This window comes from Chiloscyllium punctatum, chromosome 15, assembly GCF_047496795.1.
Source record: "Chiloscyllium punctatum isolate Juve2018m chromosome 15, sChiPun1.3, whole genome shotgun sequence".
Classification (NCBI taxonomy): Eukaryota; Metazoa; Chordata; class Chondrichthyes; order Orectolobiformes; family Hemiscylliidae; genus Chiloscyllium; species Chiloscyllium punctatum.
Window position 1 is genome coordinate 64217484 of NC_092753.1, and position 25974 is coordinate 64243457.

General features: G+C 38.9%; 1 protein-coding gene across 2 annotated transcripts in view; it reads right to left on the minus strand.

Moving 5' to 3' along the window:
- Positions 1-348: 348 nt before the first annotated feature.
- Positions 349-25974, minus strand: part of pla1a (phospholipase A1 member A) — a 30068-nt gene continuing 4442 nt past the window's right edge. For both annotated transcript variants that reach the window (XM_072585313.1, XM_072585312.1), the window contains 9 exons: positions 25634-25811; positions 23122-23230; positions 21474-21575; positions 20620-20712; positions 17203-17370; positions 13986-14075; positions 8836-8950; positions 6223-6390; positions 349-2165 (listed from right to left, as the gene is read on the minus strand). In XM_072585313.1, the coding sequence (XP_072441414.1) occupies positions 2087-2165; positions 6223-6390; positions 8836-8950; positions 13986-14075; positions 17203-17370; positions 20620-20712; positions 21474-21575; positions 23122-23230; positions 25634-25811 (1102 nt within the window). In that variant the 3' untranslated portion in view covers positions 349-2086. The remainder of the gene's footprint in view (positions 2166-6222; positions 6391-8835; positions 8951-13985; positions 14076-17202; positions 17371-20619; positions 20713-21473; positions 21576-23121; positions 23231-25633; positions 25812-25974) is intronic.

Below are 25974 nucleotides of genomic sequence, written 5' to 3' on the forward strand. Positions count from 1 at the left end.
ACTGCCTTGCAACTCCCTGAACAAATGCTTTGTAATTAATCCCAACAATCCTAGAATTGTCTGACTTCACCATCAATCTCTAACACCTTCTGCTATTCCATTCATCAAAACCTCTAATTCCTACCAAACCGGTTGTGTAACTTCACTTTAAAGAAGCTGCACCTGCATTTTCAAGGCTTTGTGTAGGAAATCTTGATGCCCTTTCTCCAAGATCTGCATCTGCAACAGAGAACTGGGACAGGTGTACCACAGCATTACACCACACTGAAGCAAGCACACAAGAATTCTATGAACTGCTATCATCAGTGTTGAGACCTGAAGAACACAGAGAATCATGAAAGAATCTGAATGAGTCCAGGGATTTTTTATTTATTGTTCATTATCCTCATCTTTCTTTAGATCAGACCTAGTGACCATTTGTCTCCTTTTCTCAGTTTTGTTGAAATGTTTCCACTCAGAACTTTAATGTGTCCACATTTTAGATTCTGGTAGGGCCAGCTGTGCATTTCTAACATCTTCCAGTTTTATTGTAAATTTTTTTATCATTTACAGTTTTTTTATTCCATACATCACTAACAATTATTCAAATCTATAACCCTAACATGGTATTATATATTATGCAAACAACTACAGGCCAGCAGCATCTTTTTTTCACTCTTTTTAACTCGTTTTCTTTTTTCTCTTTTCTTCACCTTCCTGATGTCACAGGGAAGCCACAGCAGTGTGGCAGGGTCTCCTGACTTTGTAGGCCTGATCCATGGACTCCTGGAATTGGCAGCAAGGCGTTGACTGCAGCAATGACAGAACGGGGACTCCTGGTTGCAATAGGACCAGAGCAGGGACCTTGAAGAGACTTTGCAAAAGTCCTGGAGCTGTGTTTGGGACTCCGGCCGTTGAGGGCAAATTCTATTTAAGTAGGTTCTTTTTATTGCTTTGTACCTCAAAATGGCAGCGGATTGTGGCAACAGAACACTTTTCACTGTGTCTCCCCAGATATACGAGACAATAAATCATTTATTCACTCATTCTTCATGTGCGAATGCACACCAGTTAATTTCTTGCACGTTATGTGCTAAAACAATAAAAGTTTCAGGCAAGTTTTTTTACATATTTATGTACGAACTGTAATAGACATCATTACTATAGGTCTAATAAGAGGACATTTTTGTTTATTGTTGTACTGTAGCTGTCAATATTGTACTGCTTCTAGAATTAAACATTTAAAGCTGTGAATTAAGTTAATTGTTAATCTTTTATAGTCTAATTTTCTCTCCATTACTCTGGTAGAAGTGGAGGATGTGATCAAAATGAAGATAAAATGAATTGAAGGATCAAAATCTATGCTCATTAAGCCAATGGGTTAACTTGCAATCTTGATTGACATTTATGCTTAATATTTATTTAAAATATCAATCCTTGATATTTTTAGACAGGCTGCCTGGGGAAGGTTGTAGTAAGTAAATATTTAGCTTGCATTTTGCAGATACTGGAGCCCATTATCTCCTCCAGAGATGTCACTTTGTAGACCAACTGAAGTCAATTAGGAAGTGATAAATTTAAAATAAATAATGGTTGGTGTGACTAATTCTCATAACTGTTCAGGATGAATGGGTGAGGATAATTTGAGGAGGAATTGGAAAGAAAATTAGATGAATGAAGTTTAACAATAACCTTAATTTACTGATTGAAAGATTTAGTTTAAAAGTGGAGTAATTGTGAAAGCTACAATACAGCTATAAACAGGTCATATGTCTTCTTGTCAGGCTGCTTGTAATTATATGTCCCAAACAGATTGTATCCCTACAGTTGGTACCTCATTACACTAGCTCACATTTCCTTGAATTCCGTATCGCTACAGGACATTATAACAAAGTCAAACAGATTTTTACGTTCAATTCATGCGACCAAATTCAGGAGTCTTCTTTGTTCATAATCTACCCAATAAATCTTTGCAGTTAAATATATGGCATAATGTTTGTTTTCCTTAGAAGGGAAATCTTGAAGTATTTAATCTTACTGTGTTATTTTGGTAACTAAAGCCATGTCTTGTTCTTGAAGCAACAGAAGATATAGAGACATGCCGTTTCTAAAGACAATTAGCAAGCTGCTCAAACAGTATTTCTCTGTATAAGAGGATGTTATAGATACAGCGGGGTGGTCTTTCACTAAAAAGAGAAAGAAGATTAGAGTTAGAGAAGGTAACAATCTGCATAAGACAGTCCATTACAAGGGTCATTATCGGTTCATAGCTTGACCCATAGTATAGGGTGGCATGGTGGCACAGTGGTTAGCACTGCTGCCTTGTAGCACTAGAGACCTCGGAGGGTCGGTGTGGACTTGTTGGGCCGAAGGGCCTATTTCCACACTGTCAGTAATCTAATCAAACTTTGAAATACGTATGGATGTATAGTATACATTTTGCTCTTAAATATGTTCTCCTGTGTATAGTATACATACGATACTAGGTGACCAAGCATGTGGATGAGGGTAGAGCAGTGGATGTAGTGTACATGGATTTTAGTAAGGCATTTGATAAGGTTCCCCATGGTAGGCTTATGCGGAAAGTCAGGAGGCATGGGATAGAGGGAAATTTGGCCAATTGGATAGAAAACTGGCTAACCGGTCGAAGTCAGAGAGTGGTGGTAGATGGTAAATATTCAGCATGGAGTCCAGTTACAAGTGGAGTTCCGCAGGGATCAGTTCTGGGTCCTCTGCTGTTTGTAATTTTTATTAATGACTTAGATGAGGGAGTCGAAGGGTGGGTCAGTAAATTTGCAGATGATACAAAGATAGGTGGAGTTGTGGACAGTGAGGAGGGCTGTTGTCGGCTGCAGAGGGACTTAGATATGATGCAGAGCTGGGCTGAGGAGTGGCAGATGGAGTTCAACCCTGCCAAGTGTGAAGTTGTCCATTTTGGAAGAACAAATAAGAATGCGGAATACAGGGTTAATGGTAGGGTTCTTGGTCAGGTGGAGGAACAGAGGGATCTTGGGGTCTATGTACATAGATCTTTGAAGGTTGCCACTCAGGTGGATAGAGTTTGTAAGAAGGCCTATGGAGTATTATCGTTCATTAGCAGAGGGATTGAATTCAAGAGTCGTGAGGTGATGTTGCAGCTGTACAGGACTTTGGTTAGGCCACATTTGGAGTACTGTGTGCAGTTCTGGTCGCCTCACTTTAGGAAAGATGTGGAAGCTTTGGAGAGGGTGCAGAGAAGATTTACCAGGATGTTGCCTGGAATGGAGAGTAGGTCATACGAGGATAGGTTGAGAGTTCTCGGCCTTTTCTCGTTGGAACGGCGAAGGATGAGGGGTGACTTGATAGAGGTTTATAAGATGATCAGAGGAATAGATAGAGTAGACAGTCAGAAACTTTTTCCCCGGGTACAACAGAGTGTTACAAGGGGACATAAATTTAAGGTGAAGGGTGGAAGGTATAGGGGAGATGTCAGGGGTGGGTTCTTCACCCAGAGAGTGGTGGGGGCATGGAATGCGCTGCCCGTGGGAGTGGTAGAGTCAGATTCATTGGCGACCTTTAAGCGGCATTTGGATAGGTACATGGATGGGTGCTTAATCTAGGATAGAAGTTCGGCACAACATCGTGGGCCGAAGGGCCTGTTCTGTGCTGTATTGTTCTATGTTCTATGTTCTATGATACATAGGAGAACATATATAAGAGCAAAACAATGCAGTTGCTGCAAGTATGAAATACAAAAAGGCAAATATGATAGGGACGTTTAAGGGACTTTTAGATAAGCTCATGAATATGCAATGAATGGAGGGATCTGGACTGGGGCAGGCAGAAGGTATTAGCTTAATTTGGCATCATATTCGGCACCACATTGTGGGCCGAAGGACCTGTTGCTGTCCTGTACTGTTCTATGTTCTAAAATGGAAATGTTGGAAATAGTTAGAAGATCTGGTAGCACCAGTAAAGATAGAACTTCCAGAACTGGAGATAATTAGATACAATGACAACATTAAATTTAACACATTTCAAATTTTTACAGAGGTGGATAAGAAGGGGATATGATGCGATGAAAAAGAGGAAAGATTCAGTGAAAAATAAACTGAAAGAACTGCGGATGATGTAAATCAGAAACAAAATTGGAAATTGCTGGGAAAGCTCAGCAGGTCTGGCAGCATCTGTAGAAAGAAATTAGAGTTAATGTCTCAGGTCCAGTGACACAGTTCTGAGGAAGGGTCACTGGACCCAAAAGATTAAATGAAAATTGCATGTTGACGCAAGACAAAAGGTTTTAGTAATGAGACAAGTAAATTCTGAGCATTAGTCCAGCATTAGTTTGCTGTTATAACATTAACCTTTTCTCGTGCATAGTACTAAGATTCTTTAATTCCCATTACAGCCTTTTTTCTGCATTTGAGATGTAAGTAAATGGAATTCTACACATCAAATTTCCTCATGCTATGGCTGAGATCGGGAGTCATTTGTGTTAACACAAGTGTGTCATTTCCCACATTCGTGACATGCAGGATTACTCTTTGTTGGGTAATAGTGATAGATGGTAATGCAGAATTTGAAACACAAACAGGTCTACCATGACCTTCTTGAATGGTGGAGCAGGCTTGAGGACTCGAATGGTCTACTTCACTTCTACCTGTAGGTATCCAAACAAATTAATATTGCCAGCAACAGCTTAAGGATTTGAATTTTATATAGTACATTTAACATGGTAAAGCACCCTAAGACATTTCGCCAGAAAAACATTGTGCTTAAAAAGAGATATGAGGAGAGATGACTGTGTATTTGGGCAAAGAGGTATATGGAAAGGAGAATCTTATATGTGTAAATAGGAAGTGAAAGAGAGGTTAAAGAAGGGAATGCCAGAGCTTAACACTGAGGCAGTTGAAGGTATGACCACCAATGGTTGAAAGGGAAGGCAGAAACGGAGCAGTCTCAGAGGTGTCCAAACGTGGTCAGGCAGAAGGAGGTGACAAAGATGAGGAAAGAGAGAAAATCATTTAGGGATCTGTTAACAAGGGAAGAATGATACATTCTGACTGTTACTTAACCAGGAGCCACAGAAATCAATTTTAGCCAGCAAGATCATGTATCAGAACAGGGCTTGAGTCTGGATATGGACAGCCAATGCATGAATATGAATGTGTTCCAGTTGATGTAGCAAAAAGCATTAGAAGAGTCAAGACCAGAGGTAATAAAGGCATGGGTGATGGTTTCATCTGAGGCACTAAGCAGAAATAGGTAGTCCTGCTGAGGGAGTGAGACATGAACAGAATCTTATCTCAGATTCAAGTATGACTGATTACATTTGTCACCTCCAGAAGAATTATAAAGAACCATATTATCCCCCAAAATATTACCTTCATAAGAAACCACATCAGTTCGAAGATCATGAGATTGAGGTGGGGTTCGGAGTGCAAATCCTGCTGATTTTTATTGGGTCAGAAATACCTCTTGTATCCTTTGTATACGGAGAGGAAAATTCAATTGAGTTCCCATTTGTGAATACCATTCAATTACTTTCGTGTACAAAAACTCTGACAATAGATGTTAGAGAGGGAGAGGATTGGATTTTCAAAATAATTCCCATCTCAGTCAAACAGACTACAATTTTCATATTTCAAGTGGTCACTTTAATGAAAGCTACTGGTCCATGTGGAACCATGTCTTGAAGTTAGTCAACTCATTTATAAAATGAGGTTCAAAAGAGATTTACCAGGATGTTGCTGGGAATGGAGGGTTTGAGTTATAAGGAGAGGCTGGATAGGCTGGGACTTCTTTCACCGGAACATTGGAAGTTAAGAATTGACCTTATAAAGGTTTATAAAATCATAAGGGGTATAGTTAAGGTGGATGGCAAGTGTCTTTACCCGAGGGATTTCAAGAGTAGAGGGTATATTTTTAAGGTGAGAGGAGAAAGATTTAAAGAAAGTTTCAGAGGCAATTTTTTTACAGAGAGTGGTTCGTGTGTGGAATGAACTTTCAGAGGAAGTGGTGGATGTGAGTACAGTTGCAATGTTTAAAAGACATTTCGACAAGTATGTGAATAAGAAATGTTTGAAGGGATATGGGCCAAGAACAGGCAGGTGGGACTAGTTTAGTTTGGGATTATGGTTGACATGGACTGGTTAAACGGAAGCGTCTGCTATATGGTTCTTTGACTCCATAAAGAAAGAGAAGGAAGTTTAAGAAAAAGTCATACTATGATACAACTTTAGCTACCCACAGGGAAATATTTACCTGTCATTGAAATGGAGCTCCCTAATGCGTATCTTCTCAATATGAATTGGAGATCTTTTCTTATGCCAACTGGATAACAGTTGAATAGTGATGTCATCCATGTTCCCAAACCTGGCATTGTATGGTATTACTTTTCTTATTATGCTTTCACTTGATTGTTTTTTAGGTCTATAAGGAAAATAAAAGACTGAGAGATCTGATAATGCTTTTCAATCTTGCTCCATAATTGTCCATGTTGGTTGTGAGAGAGGATGGAATTCACAAAATTTCTTGTTTGTTTTGCTGCTGGGCTTTATAATGTTGACTTGACAAAACTCTGGATATGACTTTGCTCATAATTTCTTTGGACCAGTTTCTGCTCCATCACTTTAACTTGGTCAGAAGTGTGGCTGAGTCCTTCTATATGCACATAACTGGAACATACACTATACTCCCAAATAAATTCATGAGGATAGCATAGTAACCCTAGTTCAGCCCTTGATTTACTCGAATCAGTAGGATGCTATGGAGTGATAAGTGAGTTGGAAATTCTGCTAGTTTCCATTGGATGAGGGATTTGAAAATCCTTGTATTACTTTGCTTATAAAAGTGAGCTTCACCTCAGTTTATCAGTTCTGAAACAACTCCATAGATTCTGTCACCAAGTCACCTTTTACTTACACGTGCAGAGTCCTTGACTCTGGCACAACCACATCAGAGTCAGTATCCAGAGTGTCAGAATTACTGATACACTCTTTACCCTGTCAGCCAGTATTCCCTGATTGGACCAGATTAGCAGCTCCAATCAGGGGACTCATATTCTGTGAGATCCATCTGGCTGACCTCATTACCATGACTACAACTGTATAACTGTATTTGATCCATTTCATTGTTTTATAAGACCATTAGACATAGTAACAGAAATAAGGCCATTCAGCCTGTCGTGTCTGCTCAGCTGTTCAATCATGACTGATAGGTTGCTCAACCCCATTCTCCCACCTCCTTCCTGTAACCCTTGATCTCCATGACAATCAAGAACCTATCTATCTCAGTCTTAAATATACTCAATGACCTGGTCTCTGCTGCCTTCTGTGGTAATGAATTCCATAGATTCATGACTCTGGGGTGTAGGTTTGCTCGCTGAGCTGTAGGTTTGATATCCAGATGTTTCATTACCTGGCTACTAGGTAACATCATCAGTGGTGACCTCCAAGTGACGCAAAGCTGTTGTCTCCTGCTTTCTATTTATATCTTTCTCCTAGATGGGGCTCCTGGGGTTTGTGGTGATGTCATCTCCTGTTCGTTTTCTGAGGGGTTGATAGATGGCATCTCGATCTATGTGTTTGTTTATGGCGTTGTGGTTGGAGTGCCAGGCCTCTAGGAATTCTCTGGCATGTCTTTGCTTAGCCTGTCCCAGGATAGAGAATTCATGCCAGAGAATTCCTAGAGGCCTGGCACGTGGCACATAGGTCTAGATGCCATCTATCAACCCCTCAGAAAACGAATAGGAAATGACATCACCACAAACCCCAGGAACCCCATCTAGGAGAAAGATATAAATAGGAAGCAGGAGACAACAGCTTCGCTTCACTTGGAGGTTGCCACTGATGATGTTACCTAGCCAGGTAATGAAACATCTGGATATCAATCCTACAGCTCAGCGAGCAAACCTACACCCTAAACCTCAACCTGAGCTACAAACCTTCACAAACCTTGCAAAAATTCACCACTCTCTGGCTGAAGAAGTTTCTGCTTATCTCCACTCTATAAGGTCTTCTTTTTACTCTAAGGATGGCCCTCAGGTCCTAATTTCTCCTCCCAATGGAAACATCTTCCAAAATCCACTCTGTCAAGGCCATTCAGTATTCTGTATGCTTCAATCAGATCCCCTCTCATCCTTCTAAACTCCATCGAGTATCGACCCAGAGTCTTCAAATGTTCCTCATGTTAAGCTTTTCATTCCTAGGACCATTCTCATGAACCACCACTGAACCCACTCCAGGGCCAGTACGTCCTTCCTGAGATTTGGGGCCCAAAACTGCGTTTTGATTAATAAGTGAATCAAGGGTTAGGTACAGTGGGCAGGAAATTGGGGTTAAGGCCACAATCGAATTAGCCATGATCTTATTGAAAGATGGACCACACTCAGGGACCTCATGGCCTATTCCTATTTCTATTTCTTATGTTCTTATTGTATTACATCCTTGTCATTAGCTTTTGACCAGATTGTTGTGTATGTTTCACTTCTAATGTTACTACCTCAATAACTACTAAAATAACAGAACCTTTGTGAAATGCAAATAGTATTGAAAGATTCCATAGTGGTAGTACACTGTTCTGAACCACACTGTTTTTGAATGGGTTCCTTATGTGGAATTACATGGTTAACATCCAATTGTCACAAGTAATCAAAAATCCTTTGGAAGGAAAGTTTACAGATCAGATTAAGCTCCTGTAGCACTTCAGAAAGCATGAAATTAACATGATGTGCATCCTGTTTAAAAAAAGATAAATTAAAGATTTTTTTGATTCAACTTGCTCTACGGTTTTAATGTAGATCTTCGGAGTAAGTAGGACTTGAACCTGGGATTCTTGATTTGGAGGTAAGAGAGCCCCCTATAATGAAATACTTACATTGTTAGCTGAAGGTTTGATACGTCAGAATGGCTGTTGCTCAAAAATTTTATTTTGACACGTTGCTCATGAGATCCCAATTGTTCATAAAATATTTCTAGTAGAAAATGTTTCACTGGTTGGAGAAAAAGCAAACATTTAGTCAATGTGTCATATGTGGTTGAAGTTTCTTTTTGTTTCTGCCTTTTGCTCGCATTCCACTGAAGAGGCCATTTTGACTTCTGCAGTATCAGTTCGTTCTGCTTTGTCCCCATACTAGTTTTACTTTTTATTAGTCTGTTGGGTCTATCAGTGTGTTCATTGTGCTTTTAGTCAGTTTTGCAAAAAGTTCACTTTTGTACTGAGAACATCAATTTCTCAAACAGGAATTACTTTTTGCTTTGCTATTTCCTTCAGATGATGAATTGGAAGGGCCTGAACTGAGGGCAGTTAGAGTGAGACATGACAGAAAGTCTACCGTCTGCACACAGACACCAACTCAGCTGGGATTTCAGGTTGGAAAACTGTTAATTAAATTTCCCTGTACCTTGATGCATCAGAAAGCAGTGCTTCTCTGTTGGGTGGTTTGTCAATAGCTAGCTGAAGAGATGCAGCCCATTTCAATTGGGAGAACTGCCTTGTTTGTAGTAGACAACTTCACCATTGCTCTGTATGTCTTCAAAACTGATCATACTCAACAATATCTGCTGGCCTTAAGTACAGGATGAGTATGTTCGTGCATTGAGCTTGATACCTATAAGTGGGCCATGGAATCTATTTCTTCCCAATTAAATCAGGGAAACAGAGAAAGAGCTTTATACAGTTCTTCAGTCTGGCTAGATTATCATCGGTGGAAAGGACAAGTGACATAATGTACAAGTGCAGAAAATTGACCAGGAGAGTTACAATAGTTGTCATTAATCTTACATATGAAATGACTCACCCCCTCGTATCTCTGAACATGCACCAGTCAGAAAATTGCCATGCTGCTTTCATCATGTGACAATCTACTGTGTCATGACTCATGACATTAATATGTGGTTGGGGCTATTCCCGGCAGTTGTAACTTATGATATTGATAATGTGTCCATAGACAGCTCTGATGACACTCTTATGAGACGTGCATTTGAACAAACCATATAGAATTGGAGGTCTCATTTTAGATACATAGAGTATCTAAGCACTGCTACCTCACAGCACCAGGGACCCAGGTTCTATTCCAGCCTCAGGCAAATGTCTGTGTGTAGTTTACATATTCGCCGTGTGGCTGTGTGGGATTCCTCCTACAATCCAAACATGTGTAGGCTAGCTGAATTGGTCATGCTAAATCGCCCATAGTGTTCAGGGATGTGTAGGTTAGTCAGGGGTAAATGTAGAATAATAGGGAATGGTTCTGTGTGGGATACTGTTCGGAGGGTTGGTGTGGACTTGCTGGGCCGAAGGGCCTGCTTGCACACTATAGGGCTTCTATGATTTTGTGTTGCTTTAAAAAACTGTTTACTGAAATGTTTTAAGTCCTATATTTGAAAGGGTGACTGCAGTTTTAAAAAGCAAGCAAACTGACAATCCTAGGCAAGCATCATAAACAACGATTCAACCAGCAGTAATTGAAGTTTGAAGTGCAGTCAATTTGGAGTCATGCTGTTATACAGATGCAGCTTTTCCAACAACAAGAAGTTGATTGGTCTGTGGACTAATGACTAATTATCCATGTTAGAAACGTTTTTGCCTGCCAACAAATGAGAGATTGATTCTAGGGTAACTGAACAGTTTGGAGTTGGGAACAAGTTATAGAGAAAGAGGTGGTCAGTTCATTCACAGCTCAGAAGCAGCCTCTGTGTTTAAAAAAACTAATTGTATGCCTGCAGAAAACCAGTCGGCCTTTCCCTCAACAGTTGTCAAAAGCTGTGACTTTTAACTGACAAAAGAGACACTTTTTAAAGTGCACCAGCCACCTGGTGTCTCTAACTAACCAATGGACTGAAGTGACATGCATCTCAACAACAGAACATTTTCTCCTCCATCTAATAAGTGTGTGTAAATGGATTAAGATTAGACTTTTAATTACCAATATTATATGCTGATGGGTTTATAACTTGTAGCTAGAGTCTAATTACTTGTAATAAGTAATGATTCTTGTTCTGTGCAGAAACCTGGTTCATATTTTCTATCAGGCTAGGTCTGAAAATTAGGTAAGTTGGACAAAATTGCATCCCTTATAAAATCTTTAACTTTTGTAATGACTCCAAGAATGGTGAAACTCAATTTCCGGTGAGCTACCCCATGACTCATAACAGTGGATAAATCTAGTGAACTATTAGCTATACAACATTCAATGAAAAAAAGTTGCTACATTAAGGAGCATGTACTTAAAGGGGAGGACCACAGAGACAAAGAGCAATTTCTCTCTGACAAATGCACCTAATACTATGAGCAATTTAGGCAAAAGTGAGGACTGCAGATGCTGGAAACCAGAGTTTAGATCAGAGTGGTGCTGGAAAAGCACAGCAGGTCAGGCAACATCCGAGGAGCAGGAAAATCGATGTTTCGGCAAAAGTCCCTCATCAGGACTATGGGTAATTTACCTGGGCTGCACAGGGAAACCAGAGCATCCAGAGGAAACAGGGAGAATGTGCAAACTCCACACGGACAGTCGCCCAAGGCTGGAATTGAACCTGGTGCTGTGAGGCAGCAGTGCTAACCACTGATCCACCGTGCCACCAGAGTAACCCACCCAGACCCATTTCCCTCTGACTAATGCATGTAACATTATGGGCAATTCAGCATGGCCAATTCACTGTGGGAAGAAACCGGAGCACCCGGAGGAAACCCACGCAGACACAGTGAGAATGGGCAAACTCCACACAGTCACCTGAGGCAGGAATCAAATCCAGGTCCCTGGCGCTGTGAGGCAACAGTGCTAACCACTGAGCCACTGTGCTGCCCCCAAACCTAGGCCTAGATATTGTCCAAGTCTTGGTACATTTAAGCATGGACTACTTCAGTATCTGAGGAGTCACGAATGGAAACTGAACATTGTGCAATCAATAAACATCCCCACTTCTGACCTTAAAATTAAAGGAAGATCATTGATGAAGCAGTTGAAGATGATTGGGCCAAGGACACTACCGTGAGGAATTCCTGCAGAGATGCCCTGGAGCTCAGATGGCTGACTCCCAATAAGTTCAGATAACACTAGATGTCTCTTTATGTGGTCTTATATACCAAAAATATTTTTCACCTCCCGAGATGCATCATTCCAAAAGAATCTATTGCGTTGGTATCTAGGACCTTGGAAGTTGTGGTTCTCATTCTTCAGGAGAAAGTGAGTACTGTAAATGCTGGAGATCAGAATCGAGACTGTGGTGCTGCAAAAGCACAGCAGGTCAGGCAGTATCCGAGGAGCTGGAGAGCTGAAGATTCAGGCATAAGCCCTTCATCAGGAATAAGGCTCATTCCTGATGAAGGGCTTATGCTGGAAATGTCGATTCTCCTTCTGTCAATCTGCTCCCGTAATTATGCTAAGGCTACTGCAAGTATCTTTTTACAGGAAACCTAATTAATATAGCTCTCACAAAATAACACATTAAGATATCTCATTGTACACAGGTCCATAAACAGCATAGGATACCAGATAAAAACAGGGTCTAACAGATCAGGCTCAGAAAATTCATAGAAATTAATATAGAAGATAATAAAGCTTCTTGTAGATATTTAATTTAATTGAATGGTTTACAAATAGAAACATAATCAGATCGTGCACAGATCTAAGTGTGACCCCTAACCTTGTTGCAGAATCACAACTCTAGGTAGGATTCTGAATTTTCATCTGGGTGTGATTAGTGTGCAAATGGCCACATGTTCTTTTGGTGGAAATGTTACGTTCCTCCACAATCTGACTTAATAATGTTGGCTGGCATTCCTGTGGTTTGCAAAAATGGTTAGCAGGCAGCACGGTGGCTCACTGGTGATTCACAGTGCCAGGGACCCGGGTTCAATTCCAGCCTTGGGTAACTGTCTGTGTGGAGTTTGCACATTCTCCCAATGTCCACATGAGATTCCTCCAGGTGCTCTGGTTTCCCTCCACAGTCCAAAAACGTGCAGGTTAGATGGATTGGCCATACTAAATTGCCAAATGGGTCTGGGTGGGTTACTCTTTGAAGGGTCAGTGTTGACTTGATGGGCTGAATGGTCTGTTTTCACAGTGTAGGGATTCTATTTCTAAAATGCACAACTGCCTTCTACTGAAGGTAGCTACCCTATTTTAAATCAGTTTCCTGCCGCACTCTATTTCCGCCCAGTAAAGGAATAAAGTTAGACTGATTTTGTTCAAATAGCCACTCATGTCCTCATTGTTTTGTATGACAATATGGGAACAGTTGTATCAATTGTAATTATTAAGTCAACATTGCTCTAAGTAACTGTTGCTCTTTTTGCTTATATGCTGTTAAATTATTTATAAACTGGCTTCTTTCTCATCAAATATTTTCTCGGTCCATCTTTGAAACAATAGCAAAGTACATTTTGAAAAGTTACAGGTATCCAGAGCCTCTTGTTACACCACTGGGTATGCTATTGTATCGTTAGATATGAGGAGGTACAGGCATGCAGTTAAAGCAACTGTTCAGACTGTTTATGCAAGTGACTAACCCCACTGTGCTCATAAAACTCTGGGCAGGCCCTTAACTTTGTAGGATATATAAATGCACAGCCTATTAAAAGATAAATATATGAATAATGCCCTGAGCCTTTAGTGTATCTCATTTTATTGTCAGGAACCACAGTAGCTTTCAAAAAATGATGGAAATTTTGATTTCTTTTGATGTGTCTAAAATTGAGTTGTTTGAAATTCTACTCTGAGGACCTAATAAATATAGGACTACTCACCAGTCATGCTGTATTACAAATCAATAGGTCCCAAAGGTACATCTGAGTTATATATGGATTAATAAATTGTTGGGACTATGTTACAATGTTGTAACATAATCAAGAGTTCAAATGACACAATAAATCATCAGAAGAAAGCTTATTGAGTTCATACTGCCTCCAAGGCAACCCAGCACCATAATGACCTCTGTGATGCACATCATCCATGCATTATTAAAATGGTTTCATGTTTTGAATGACAGAGTGTGCAAGTATCTTTGTGGAGGGATGATATACTCACTTACCACAGAAAGGTGGCTGACTTGATGTCATCAGGTACACTTTAACTTCCTTTGGCTGCACATCTGCACTCAAGCCCCCACGCTCCAAAAGTCCTATAATGTGAAAACATTTTAATATCATATCTTACATAAAGCTCCTATAAGAGTAATGTAAAATACGTAGGTATCAGAAATAAGTCAAAAGTGGTAGGAAAACTGTGATAGCAAAGTAAGACCATAAGACACAGGAACAGAATTAGGCCATTCAGCCCATCAAGACTGCCCCAACTTTCAATGAGATCGTGGCTGATACACCACTTTTCTGACTTTTCCCAACAGTCCTAGATTCCCGAACTGATTACAAATCTATCTCAGCCAAGTTTTTGGTCACTTACTTAATCTGTTTATATCCCTTTGCAGACTCTTTGTGTCATCCTCACCACTTGCCTTCTAATTTATGTTTCTGTCAATCACAAACTTGGCAATGGTACATTCACTTGCCTCATTCAAGACGTGAATATTTATTGTAAATAATTGTGACCCCAGCAATGATCCCTGTGGCACTCCACTAATTTTAGGTTACTATCCACAAAATACCTCCTTAATCCAACTCTCTGTTTTCTATTAGTTAGCCAATCCGCTATCCATAGTTCATCCAGTTCCCTGAGCTCTTATTTTGGCAAGTAGCTGAATACGTGGTATTTTACCAAATTCCTCCTGAATATCCAAATATACTGCACCCATCGCTTCTCCTTTATCTAAACTGTTTGTTACTTCCTGAAAGAATTCTAATTAATTTATCAAGCATGATTTCGCCTTCATGAAGCCACATTCACTCTGCATGGTTATATTATGCATTTCTAAATGCTCTGCTATTAGATCCTTTATATTCGGCTGTAAGATTTTTCCAGTAATAGACCTTAAGCTAACTGGCATTTTTGTCTGCTTTCCTTGTAAAATAAAAGCATTTCATTGCAGTTTTCCAATTCTCTGGGCCTTTTCCAAAGAGTAAGCTAGTTAGAATCCAAGTTAGTTTAAAGTGCCTCCAACAGAACCAGAAAAATGTCCTGCAAGGGACTTACCCATAGTTCTGTTGAGGTGCACTGTGTCCTATTTATACAGGTGCCATCTTCTCAAGAGCTAGTCCCATTATACTGAGAATCTAAAAATGTTCTCCCTCATCACTATTCCTTTTACTTCTGTATTCACTTAAATATCTAGAGATTACTATATTTGAGGTTCTGCTTGCTGCTGTAGTTAACACTATGTGCCAGTGTTGTTATAACTATTCTAGTAATTTTGAGTGTTTGCATAAATTGAAGGAGTGTTAATTCTTCAGTAGGTGCCCCAGAATCTTTGTTTTATATTTTCTAACTACTTACTTCTGTTTAATGTACCATGGGCAGAATGCAATGTCCTTTTTCATTGTACACAGTGGATGGAAACCCAAATTTTAGCTTTTTTTGAACTTAGATGTTAATCTGTTTTCCTTGAGTAAATTACATTTTATGTTTGTAAATATTATTGATTCCTCTGAGAATTTCATGTAATCAGTATATTTCAAGCATGTTCTGCAAGGGTCATCCTTAGAAACAGCAGGAGCTGGGCAGTTCAAGAATAAGTAGGTGGATTATCAGTGACACATTGTCAGCCACCTCAACATGGATTCAGTCACAGAGCAGTTGCCCATACAACAGCATCCTGATGGTACTCAAATGAGGCTAAAGTGACAAAACCATTCAAATGCTAAACCATTCTACATCCGGCTAACAGTGACAGATGTCCCTGAGTTTAGTTCGTATGCAGGTCACAGCTGCCCTACTAAAGAAAAAGATGCTTCTACAATTGAGCTGCAAACATCAGGAATGGCTTGAAGCATTGCCTGGAGCACAGAAACTAATTTTACCTGTTGTGTGGTATCCTCAGAGCACAAAGCACCAATGATTTCATTCACATCATTATCTGTGCAGTCTCTTTTTATCCACAGATAAGGTTACTGCCAGGGCCCAGAAGAGAAATCAGGGGCTCTGGTGCTATTCCTGTTTCTGGATCCCTAACTCAGCTCCTTTGAGGTACCGCACATGCCAGTTAGCGTGCTGACAATTTGACTTCAGCTTCCAGAAGTCAATGTCGTGCATAGACCTTGGGAATCCACACACCGAAAACATATCAGAGGGGGTATTAGTTTGAAAGGGTTAATGTTGAAGGCTGCATTAGGGCCCCCACAATCTGATGATATTATAAAGATTTGAATGGGGAAAAGATCACCTTGGATCTTCACCCTATAACATCCCATATCCACACAGCTCTCAGTAGTTTAGTCGTACTCTTTAACCTTTGACTTGATTGTTATCATGTAATAAACAATATTTTGTTGCAGAGAAGAGTAACCGGTGGCTTCTCTCTATTACTATAAAGTATGGCCTTTAGACCCAGTGAAGGAAAGAGAATGGTGGCTGCAAATTATCTTAACCTCAAGCTGGTAGTGGTTGACATCACTGTACATGCAACAATACAAACAGAACAGGCCTGGTGCTGCCCAGTGCCTCTTACTGTCTGCTCTCTTTCTCCAGCTGAACTCATTGTCTTGCCCAGTCCATTGCCCTTCGTGAAACTGGTATGCACTCCCTTGCACTAACTGGCATAGAGTCACATGAAAGCATGTAGCCTGCAGCTTTCTTACTGTCACTGGTGGTGGTCTGCTCATGCTTGTCCAAACTGCGCTCCTGGGGGCAAGGCTTTGTTGGGCATGACTGACATCATTACAGCAGTGTACCAAGCACAGATCCATTCCTCCCCCCAGAGAGAAGCCAGTAGGCAGTGCTCAGAGTTTGTTGAGCACCATGCAGATGACATTTGACAACACCCATCAATCAACCTCCACAAAACACAGGATTAATGCATTCAAAACATCTTTGGGATTCATTTCACAGTGTTTTCAAAGTGGCATAAACCACACATACACCATCCATGGTACATGGATAGAACAGACTAACCAGTGAATCTACAATGGATTCCTTAAAAGCTGCTCAGAATGAGATCAGTTAAATATTTTAAATAATTTTTGTCAGTTAGATTGAACATTACTGAGTAAATATACTAACCAAACAGCTTTAATGAAAGGTTAATAAACTGAACAATGCTGACTCGCTGCACATATTCTACCTGACCTGCTGATATTTGTAGTATTTTCTATTTTTGCTTATTATGCTAATAAAAATGCCAGTGCCATCGTCAGTACCTATGCGTGGACAACGCTGTAGTGGGTGGGTATTGCAGTTGGTGCATTGTCCCTTCGCGAAGAGTTCATAGGTCTGACAAGGGAAAGCGACCAAAGGACATTGATTCTTGATGGAGCTGATGTACACAAAAATTGCTCTGGTGTGGTCACAAACTAAGTATTTGTACACTGAAAAACAAAGAGCCATCTGTAAACAGTGACAGTAATCTATTGAATCAACATTGTTTTGAAGCTTAAGCAACTTGATAAATTCATAATACCTTTTGCTCACAATTACTGTACATTGTAAATTTCTTTTAGAAAATACTTTAATTTGACAAAGAATACATGAAAGAATAACGTAATCTGGGAAAATTTTGTTGAAACAATAAAGCTGAATAAAATGTGTTTTTTGTTTAGTATTATTTGTTCTACTCAGAATGTTGCCTAAGATATTAAGGTTTGTAAAACTCGAAGACAGCATTCAAGACAGAACAGTAATAAAAATACTTTAATTGGTGTTGCCACCCCTGGGCTTTTAGGGGATGATAGTCATTATCACCATCTAGCTTGAAAGTATCTGTTTGTGAACACTTGAGAAGGCATGGGTGAGACAAAAATCAAGCACAACTATATTGCTCTCCACAAATCAAATAGTGTGCCTACACTCTGTCCAGGTTCACAAGCAAAGAACAAGTTCTTGGGTGAATTACGGGCTACTGCTGATGGCACCATGGGAACAGTACCCAAACAGGGGAGGAGATGGATAGTGAAAAGCATTCCAATAACAAGTTTTTAAAAATTCTATATTGACTTATTATTGTGAAGGTATCAAAATATTATTAAACCACCACCTTCTTGAGTGCAATTAGAGGGGGGCAATAAATGTTGGTGTTGCCACAGATGCCCACCTTCCCACAAAAGAATAAGATTAAATAAGATACTGTAATAGCTCCTCTCAGTCGATCCACAAGATCTCCATTTACTCAGTGATTTGAGAAAATATTGATATTGTATCATTCCAGTATTAGGAATTGTTTATATATCCCACAATCCTGCAAAGAGCACAAACCTGTTCGCTACATTGTTCAGATCAATCAATGAATATGGTTGATTCTGCTAATAGAAAATAAAATGAACAAGAAAGACAACATAAAATAATGAAAGATGAAAAACAAAAATAAATCAGAAATAGAAAACAATGCAATGAAAATACAAGTATAGACAAGAAAAACAAATACATATTAGATTAATAAAACTAAAACATGTTTGTAATTATGCATAAATTAAAATGAAATAATTTTAGATTGTATAGCATAGAATCCCTTTGGTGTGGAAGCAGGCCATTCAGCCCATCAAGTTCACACCAAATCCTCCAAAGAGCATCCCACCCAGACCCACTCCCCTACCCCTGTAACCATGCATTTTCCATGGCTAATTCACTTAGTGTGCACATCCCTGGACACTATAGGCAATTTTGTATGGCCAATCCATCTAACCTACACATCTTTAGACTGTGGGAGGAAACCAGACTACCTGAAGGAAACCCACACAGACAAAGGGAGAACATGCAAATTCCATACAGTCACCCAAGGGTGGACTCAAGCCTAGGTCCCTGGCGCTGTGAGATAGCATGCTAACCACTGAGTCACCATGTCATCCATTTAAATGAAATGGAATTCTTTAACTTATCCATGTAAAATGACAGGTACATTTTAGCCCTTGAGTTCCAAATTGTGAATATTGGTCTGTAGTAATTAGTAACAAGATCTAGTGGTCAAAACCAGCACCGCAAAAATGATGCAGGAGAAAAGGCCAATTGGTTATCCTAATCAAATTAAAGCTTGTCTTGCTTTCTTGATGTCAACTTGGCTTCTTTTAACTAAACTGAAGCAAAATTTATCAAAACCAATTAGTTATATAACAACAATGGAAAAGTATTCACCTAAGATTTAATGTTGTCAATATTAATGAATATATGCTTACCACATTGATAGGGTATTGTGTTTTTCACAATAATGGAGGATAAAGGATTTGTTAATATTGTTAAGGTCTGTTAATATTGTTAAACATATAGAAACCCCTTTGTTGCATTATTTGTCTCTCTTAAACATCTGTGCTATTAATGATAATAAGTTAAGTTTTCAGGCATCATTTATTTTTCAAACAGCATAGGCAGATGTTTGCCCCATTTTAAAACATTCACCATACATTTCATAGCATTTTGTTATATGCAGGGACAGTGGAATTCTATGTCAGACATCAGTTTAGAACGTATAATGCAGATTGTTCTTTCAGATTAAGATACTGGAGTTATGCTATTTTTTTCTGGGTAAGAGCAGAAAGGAACAGTGGAGAATCTTTCCTTCATAAATAACTTTATGAGGTAATTATTTTTCCCTGTGTTTTTGTTATGTTCTGGCTAAAATGATGTAAAAGAAGGCTATTCACCAGGACCTAAGTGAAGCCTCACATAATTTCATAATATAGTTAATTTAAAATTGCAGAAATCAATAAAATGCAAAATAATTAAATGCTTTGAATCTATAATATCCTTCGGGAGCAACTCTTCTCAAGCTTGTCATGATCCCAGTTTATAGTAATATTGAACAAGTCAGTTATCAGAATAAAGCACAGCATGACAGATCATTATTTTGCAGTTTGTTTACTGTGGTAGTCGCTGAATCTTTTCACATGAGGCTTCCAATATCTTTTAGTAAAAGAACATAAATTAATTACATAAAGGAAGAAAAAGACCTATAGTAGAGTGACATACATAAAACAGTTTAGAAAGATCTTAATATAATCAACAAAAAGAATGTTCAGCCTTTTTCTCAGCAGTATCCTTTACAAATACTCAATGCCAGTGAAAGATCATTTCCATTTAACTTAAGATGTCTTACTCAACTGATACTTTCCACTTTTTATGGCCTCAAGGCATCTTTCCAATTATGAGGTGCTGGATTCTTTTCCATTTCTGACATCCACCTGATTTTTATAAACTCTCACAACCTGAAAATTCTTCAAACAAAATAAAATCTGTTCTTCTTCTGATATGAAGCGTTTCTTCTAAACTGAAACCTAAATGTTCTTAAACGGCCCCTGTGTTTTTTCATATGTCATTAAAGTTCAACTTAGTAAACACTTTATTAATTAACTACACAGATACATATCAAGGCATTTAACTGAAATCACAAGCCTTCTTGGAAATGATGTATTTTGTTCACTGTTCCAAATGACTTTCTGATCTCTTAACAAAAATATATTCAGATACTGAAACGAAATATCTATTTTGCCTCAACTTTAAAATTCAAATTCACAAATTATAATAAGATGTTATCCGTCTCTAGCATAGCCTCATGTAACTGAATCAATCATATCTGTGAGATTAAACCAGCCATGTCTTGGAATGCAAGTTTAATGATTCTAAAGCATTACCTGAGGTTAAAAAGGGTCGAGTACAACCAGGTTGGTCTTTTCCATCATTCAGGTAAAAATCAATATGCCCAACTGGTCGAGAAATTCCAAAGTCTGCAAATTACCAAAATCATACCGAATACTGGATTAATTTTGAATTTTTTAGCTAGCTAAAAAAAAGAGAAAGGCAACAGACAGGCACACTAATATCAGGTATTTGTTAAAATAAATTGCATCAAAGATTGACAACTGAAAATTTGCAATTATCTAACTATCACATACTGTTGGTTTTCCATGTTGCTTTCCATAATCAGAATTTATTTCAAGATGTACAGTTAAGGCTGTTGTTTAATAGCCTTTTTAAACATGAACTGGCATTGTTATGGAAGTATAGATCTACAAATGCAAAGTTGCAGATTTTCATAATCTTACAACCTGCAGAACGTTGTTTATCAGGAATCAATGGTCCCCATTTCTCTCTAGACTACTCTTGTTACCATTATCCCTGGGATTTTCTGGTAAAAGGTGTTGAAAGGCCCAGGATAGTGATAGTAATGGTCCTGGATGCACAGAAAGGAAACAACAGGAAAAGACAAGTACATGTAGAAACCTCTTCACCATTCAGTCTTGCCAATTATTCACTTACCTGAATGGAATTATTTTTGAAAGGGTTCTATAATAGATTAGTAAACCATTCCATCAGGTTATCACGCAGGGTGCAGACAAATGTGTACCTCAATTTCCTTCCTTTACCAAAGCTGCAGCAGTTTTTGCTGTTACTTGTTCTGTCACCCAGACTCTCCTAACATGAAGAATGCTGAACATTATCTCCAACAGTGTACTGTGGAGAGGAGAGCAATCCTTCTCACACTTACAATCTGAGTCACTGTGAATGGCTTCAACAAAGACCGCATCCCCAGGATCAAGACGCTCATCAACACCTGCATTTGAAAACTTGGGCCCCGCAGGATCTAAACCTGAAAAATAGAGAAAATAGGACGGTAATGAGATACTTTTAAAAATATGTCACTAATATTACTTTTTCAGATGTACATGAAAAATATATATATATTAATTATATTGAATTATATTGGAAGTACACAGAAATGGACTGTTGGGCCAACCTTTACATGTTTGTATTTTCGCTCCATTCTCGCCTACTGTCACCCGTCTACATGTCAAATTATTCTTCTATTCCTTCCTCATATCTATCTGGTGTTCCCTTCAATATATTAAAGGTAGTTGCCTTAACACATTGTAACTATTCTCGAACTTCTACTGAATTCCCTGTTGCATCTATTAGTGGCTATTTTATATTTATGATCCCCGGTTTTGCTTTCTCCCCGCAAGCTGAAACATTTTGCTCTGCCTATTTGATCAGATTACCAATCTGCATTATCTCTTCTAAAGAAAAGAGCCTTGGCCTGTTCAATATTTCCAGTATGACATAGCCTCTCAGTTCTGGTATCATCCTTGTAAATACTTTGTTGCATCATCTCCAAATAAATCAGGCCTTATTTTTGACCAAATAATATTGTTCCTGCTGAAGCATAAATAAGACACCAGAAATTAGAGTTAAAATTCACTTTGCCCACTTAAACTCTGTTTATGATGCTGAGCCATTGCCTATTACAATAATTATTGTTTCTAAAAATGTTTTTTAAAGTCATAAAATATTTGTACTTTCTATCACTTAGATCAAAATTCTGAATGCTTCAAGACAAGTTATAGTTCCATATAAGTCTAGCTTTATTTACCCTAAAAATAGTACAGTGTAGCTGTATTCAGTGACTCAGAAAGTGAACTGTACAGTAACTATTCTAAGGCCATTTGGGGTCCAACATGAAAGCTAGAATTATACCTCCCACACCATTGGGCAAGGAGAGCTGAAAGGTAATCTTTAAGTTCCTGGTTCTAACTCCTATGATTCTCAACATCTATACCTGTGAAATCCAATCCCCAGCTACGTGTTATGTCAGCCCTTAATTCTGAGGAAATCCCTGGATTTATATTCTCTTAGGTCCCTCCCATCCTTTCCCCATTCCAAGTGATGGACCTCCATACTCTAACCTCAGAATGCCTGATCTTTGCTATCAGGTTGGCATGTTCTACTGGCCCCTGTACAATGGAGTCTGAGCATCAATCTCTGGCTGCCTCAGACCTTACCATTCCAAGGATCCTGCAAATCAGTGTTCTCAAAATATATCCACCTGAATTCCTCAATTTGTATCTGGTAATTGATCTCATTGCAATTTATAGTAGCTAACATTGTGCAATTTTTCACAACAGCCTACATTAAACAGCAACTACTGTTCAAAACTGATTCATTGGACATCAAACACATCAGTACCTTTTGGAAAAGCCCAAACACCATACTTTCCATGTCCTTTTGTTTGGAAGTATGTATGTGTATTCTAAACAAAGAAGAAAGTGAGGGAAACAAATGGAATTTGAGGCATATTTATTCACGAGTAATGTCTTTCTCAGTAAAAGAGGTTTAAACAGTTCTTTGTATAAAGTTACCTGTGATCCGTCCCAGTTTTCCCTTGAACATGCGACCCACAAATCCGGCTACATGTGCCCCTAAACTGATTCCAATCAAATGGAAAGAATCTTCTGTGCTTCCATGTGACTGAAAATACGGATATGGTTAATTTATATTTCATCATTTTATTGGGGACACAGAAAACAAATACAATTTACTTATGAAGAACTTTATAAGTTTGCAGCAACTGGGCAATACTTTATATATATATTGTAGAAAATGTTAGGGGCAGTTCAAATAGGTGAAAATAACATGAAAGAGTAGTTGTCTAGTTAGTAGAGATGACAAGACATTGGTTAACTAGATAGATTTAAGGTAAAGACACTTAAGGACCCTAGGACTGAATTTTGCCAAAACCGGCTGAGTATCATTTTGGACAGTTTCACAGAAGGCTTCTCTCCATGAAAATCATCTTGCATTTTCTCATGCAATCCTCCACTGCTCATCTCGTTGTCCATGCACACATCTCTGTGGTGACTCCTCATGCTATTGTGTGCTCAGAAATAGCAGAAATGCTTGCCATTGCCAGGACCACCCAGGATTCCCAGTACTGACATCATATTTGACAGCTATAGTGCACCATCAAGCACTGCCAGCCAAGAGCTATCCTTCACAGAGCAAGTGGAATGAGGAAAAGAGCTTCTGAAAGCACATTGGTTGCCCAGGTAACACTGCATTGCACATATAAGTTCATGTTCATAATTATATTGAGAGAAAAGGAGTTAACATAAGAGGCAGCCAGTTAGACAGTCCCATCATCAAAACAGACACAATGGAGATGAGGATTCCTTGCAGGAAGCAGACTGTGTGGAGTATAGTCAAGGTAACTGTGTCAGTTGGGTTTGTAGTTGATATTGGTGTAAGCCTAACCCCAGAAGTGGGAGTGGTCAAGACAAGGAAGGAAAATGAAAAGTCAAAGATGGATTGGTGAATGTGAAAGAAGTGTAAACATTGGAAGCAAAACTGATTTTTCTTTTTAACTGATTATTTACAACTTATATAGATGATTTGGAATTGGGTGGAGTAAGGTGACAAAGTTTGCAGATGACACTAAGGTGAGTGGCAGAGCAAAGTGTGCAGAGGACTATGAAACTTTGTAGAGGAACATAGATACATTGAGTGAGTGGGCAAAGGTCTGGCAGGTAGACTACAATGTTAATAAATGTGGAGTCATACATTTTGGTAAGAGTAACAGTAAAAAAGGTTTAGGGTGTAGGTTTGCTCACTGAGCTGTAGGTTTGATATCCAGATGTTTCATTACCTGGCTAGGTAACATCGCCACTGATGATGTTACCTAGTGAGGTAATGAAATGTCTGGATATCAAACGTACAGCTCAGCGAGCAAACCTACACCCTAAACCTCAACCTGAGCTACAAACCTTGCAGTAAAAAAGGTATTACTTGAATGGTAAAAAGTTGCAACGTGCTGCTATGCAGAGGGACCTGGATGTCCTTATGCATGAATCACAGAAGATTGGTCTGCAGGTACAACGAATGATTAGGAAGACAAATGGAATTTTGTTCTTCATTGTTAAAGGGATTGAGTTTAAAACCAAGGAGGTTATGTTGCAATTGTACAGGGTGCTGGTGAGGCCATACCTGGAGTACTGCATGCAGTTTTGGTTTCCTTACTTTAGAAAGGATGTACTGGCACTGGAGGACGTGCGGAGGATGTTCACTAGGTTGCTTCCATGATTGAGAGGATTGGCTTATGAGGAGAGGCTGAGTAGATTGGGATTATATTCATTGGAGTTCAGAACAATGAGGGGGCATCTGATAGAGACATATACAATTATGAAGGGAATTGATAAGATAGAAATAGAGACGATGTTTCCACTGGCAGGTGAAACTAGGACAAGAGGACTCAAGATTAGATGGAGCAGATTTAGGACTGAACTGAGAAGGAACTTCTTTACCCAGAGGGTTGTTAATCTGTGGACATTCTTGCCCAGAGAAGTAGTTGATCCTACTTCAGTAAATGTTTGCAAAGTTAAGGTAGTTTTTTTTTGAAAAATAAAGCAATTAAGTGATATGGTGAGAGCATGGGTAGGTGGATCTGAGTTCATGAAAAGATCAGCCATGATCGTATTGAATGGTGTAGCAGGCTTGTCAGGCTGGATGGCCTACTCTTGCTCCTAGTTGTTACGTTCTTATGTATAGAACAGGATTTAACATTGGAGGCGCCTACAGAGCTAAGGCAGACCTGGGCCAAGGCAGGGGTAGGAATTTAAACTGATAGCCTTAGGGAACTGATATCCATGGAAATGAAAAGCAATCACCAAGGTGAGTACGAAGGTAGGTTAAGGATGGAGATTTGCTTAGGATTTGATGTGCGACATCATGCCTCCAAATCTACACTTTACCAATTTGTTATACATTACTTTGGTTTTAGTAAGGGATTGAATGGTTGATTTGTTTTTAAATGGTGTTGATACAGCTACTTAGCTTAGAGGGTATACTTTCAGTTAACATATCTATTCAGGTATTTACCATTAAGTCTCCTATAAGAATAGAAACTTTCAAACCCAATTCAGCAGAATTCTGCACTACATTATGATATAAAGCTGTTGAACCAATAATCCAATCAACAATGACAACGTTCACATCCATTGCATCAAGCAATTCTTTTGCCAAGGTGTCAACCCAAGATGGTTTACTGCCGGTGATCCTAAACAGAAACAGCAAAATGAACAAACAATGAAATATCAACATAAAAATGTTCAAGATCTTCACAACATTTTCTGTGAAGTGGAATGTTAACGAGTAAAGATCGAATATGTTCACTTTATGATTTTCTCTGCTATTTTAACAAATGCATAACATTTCAGTGA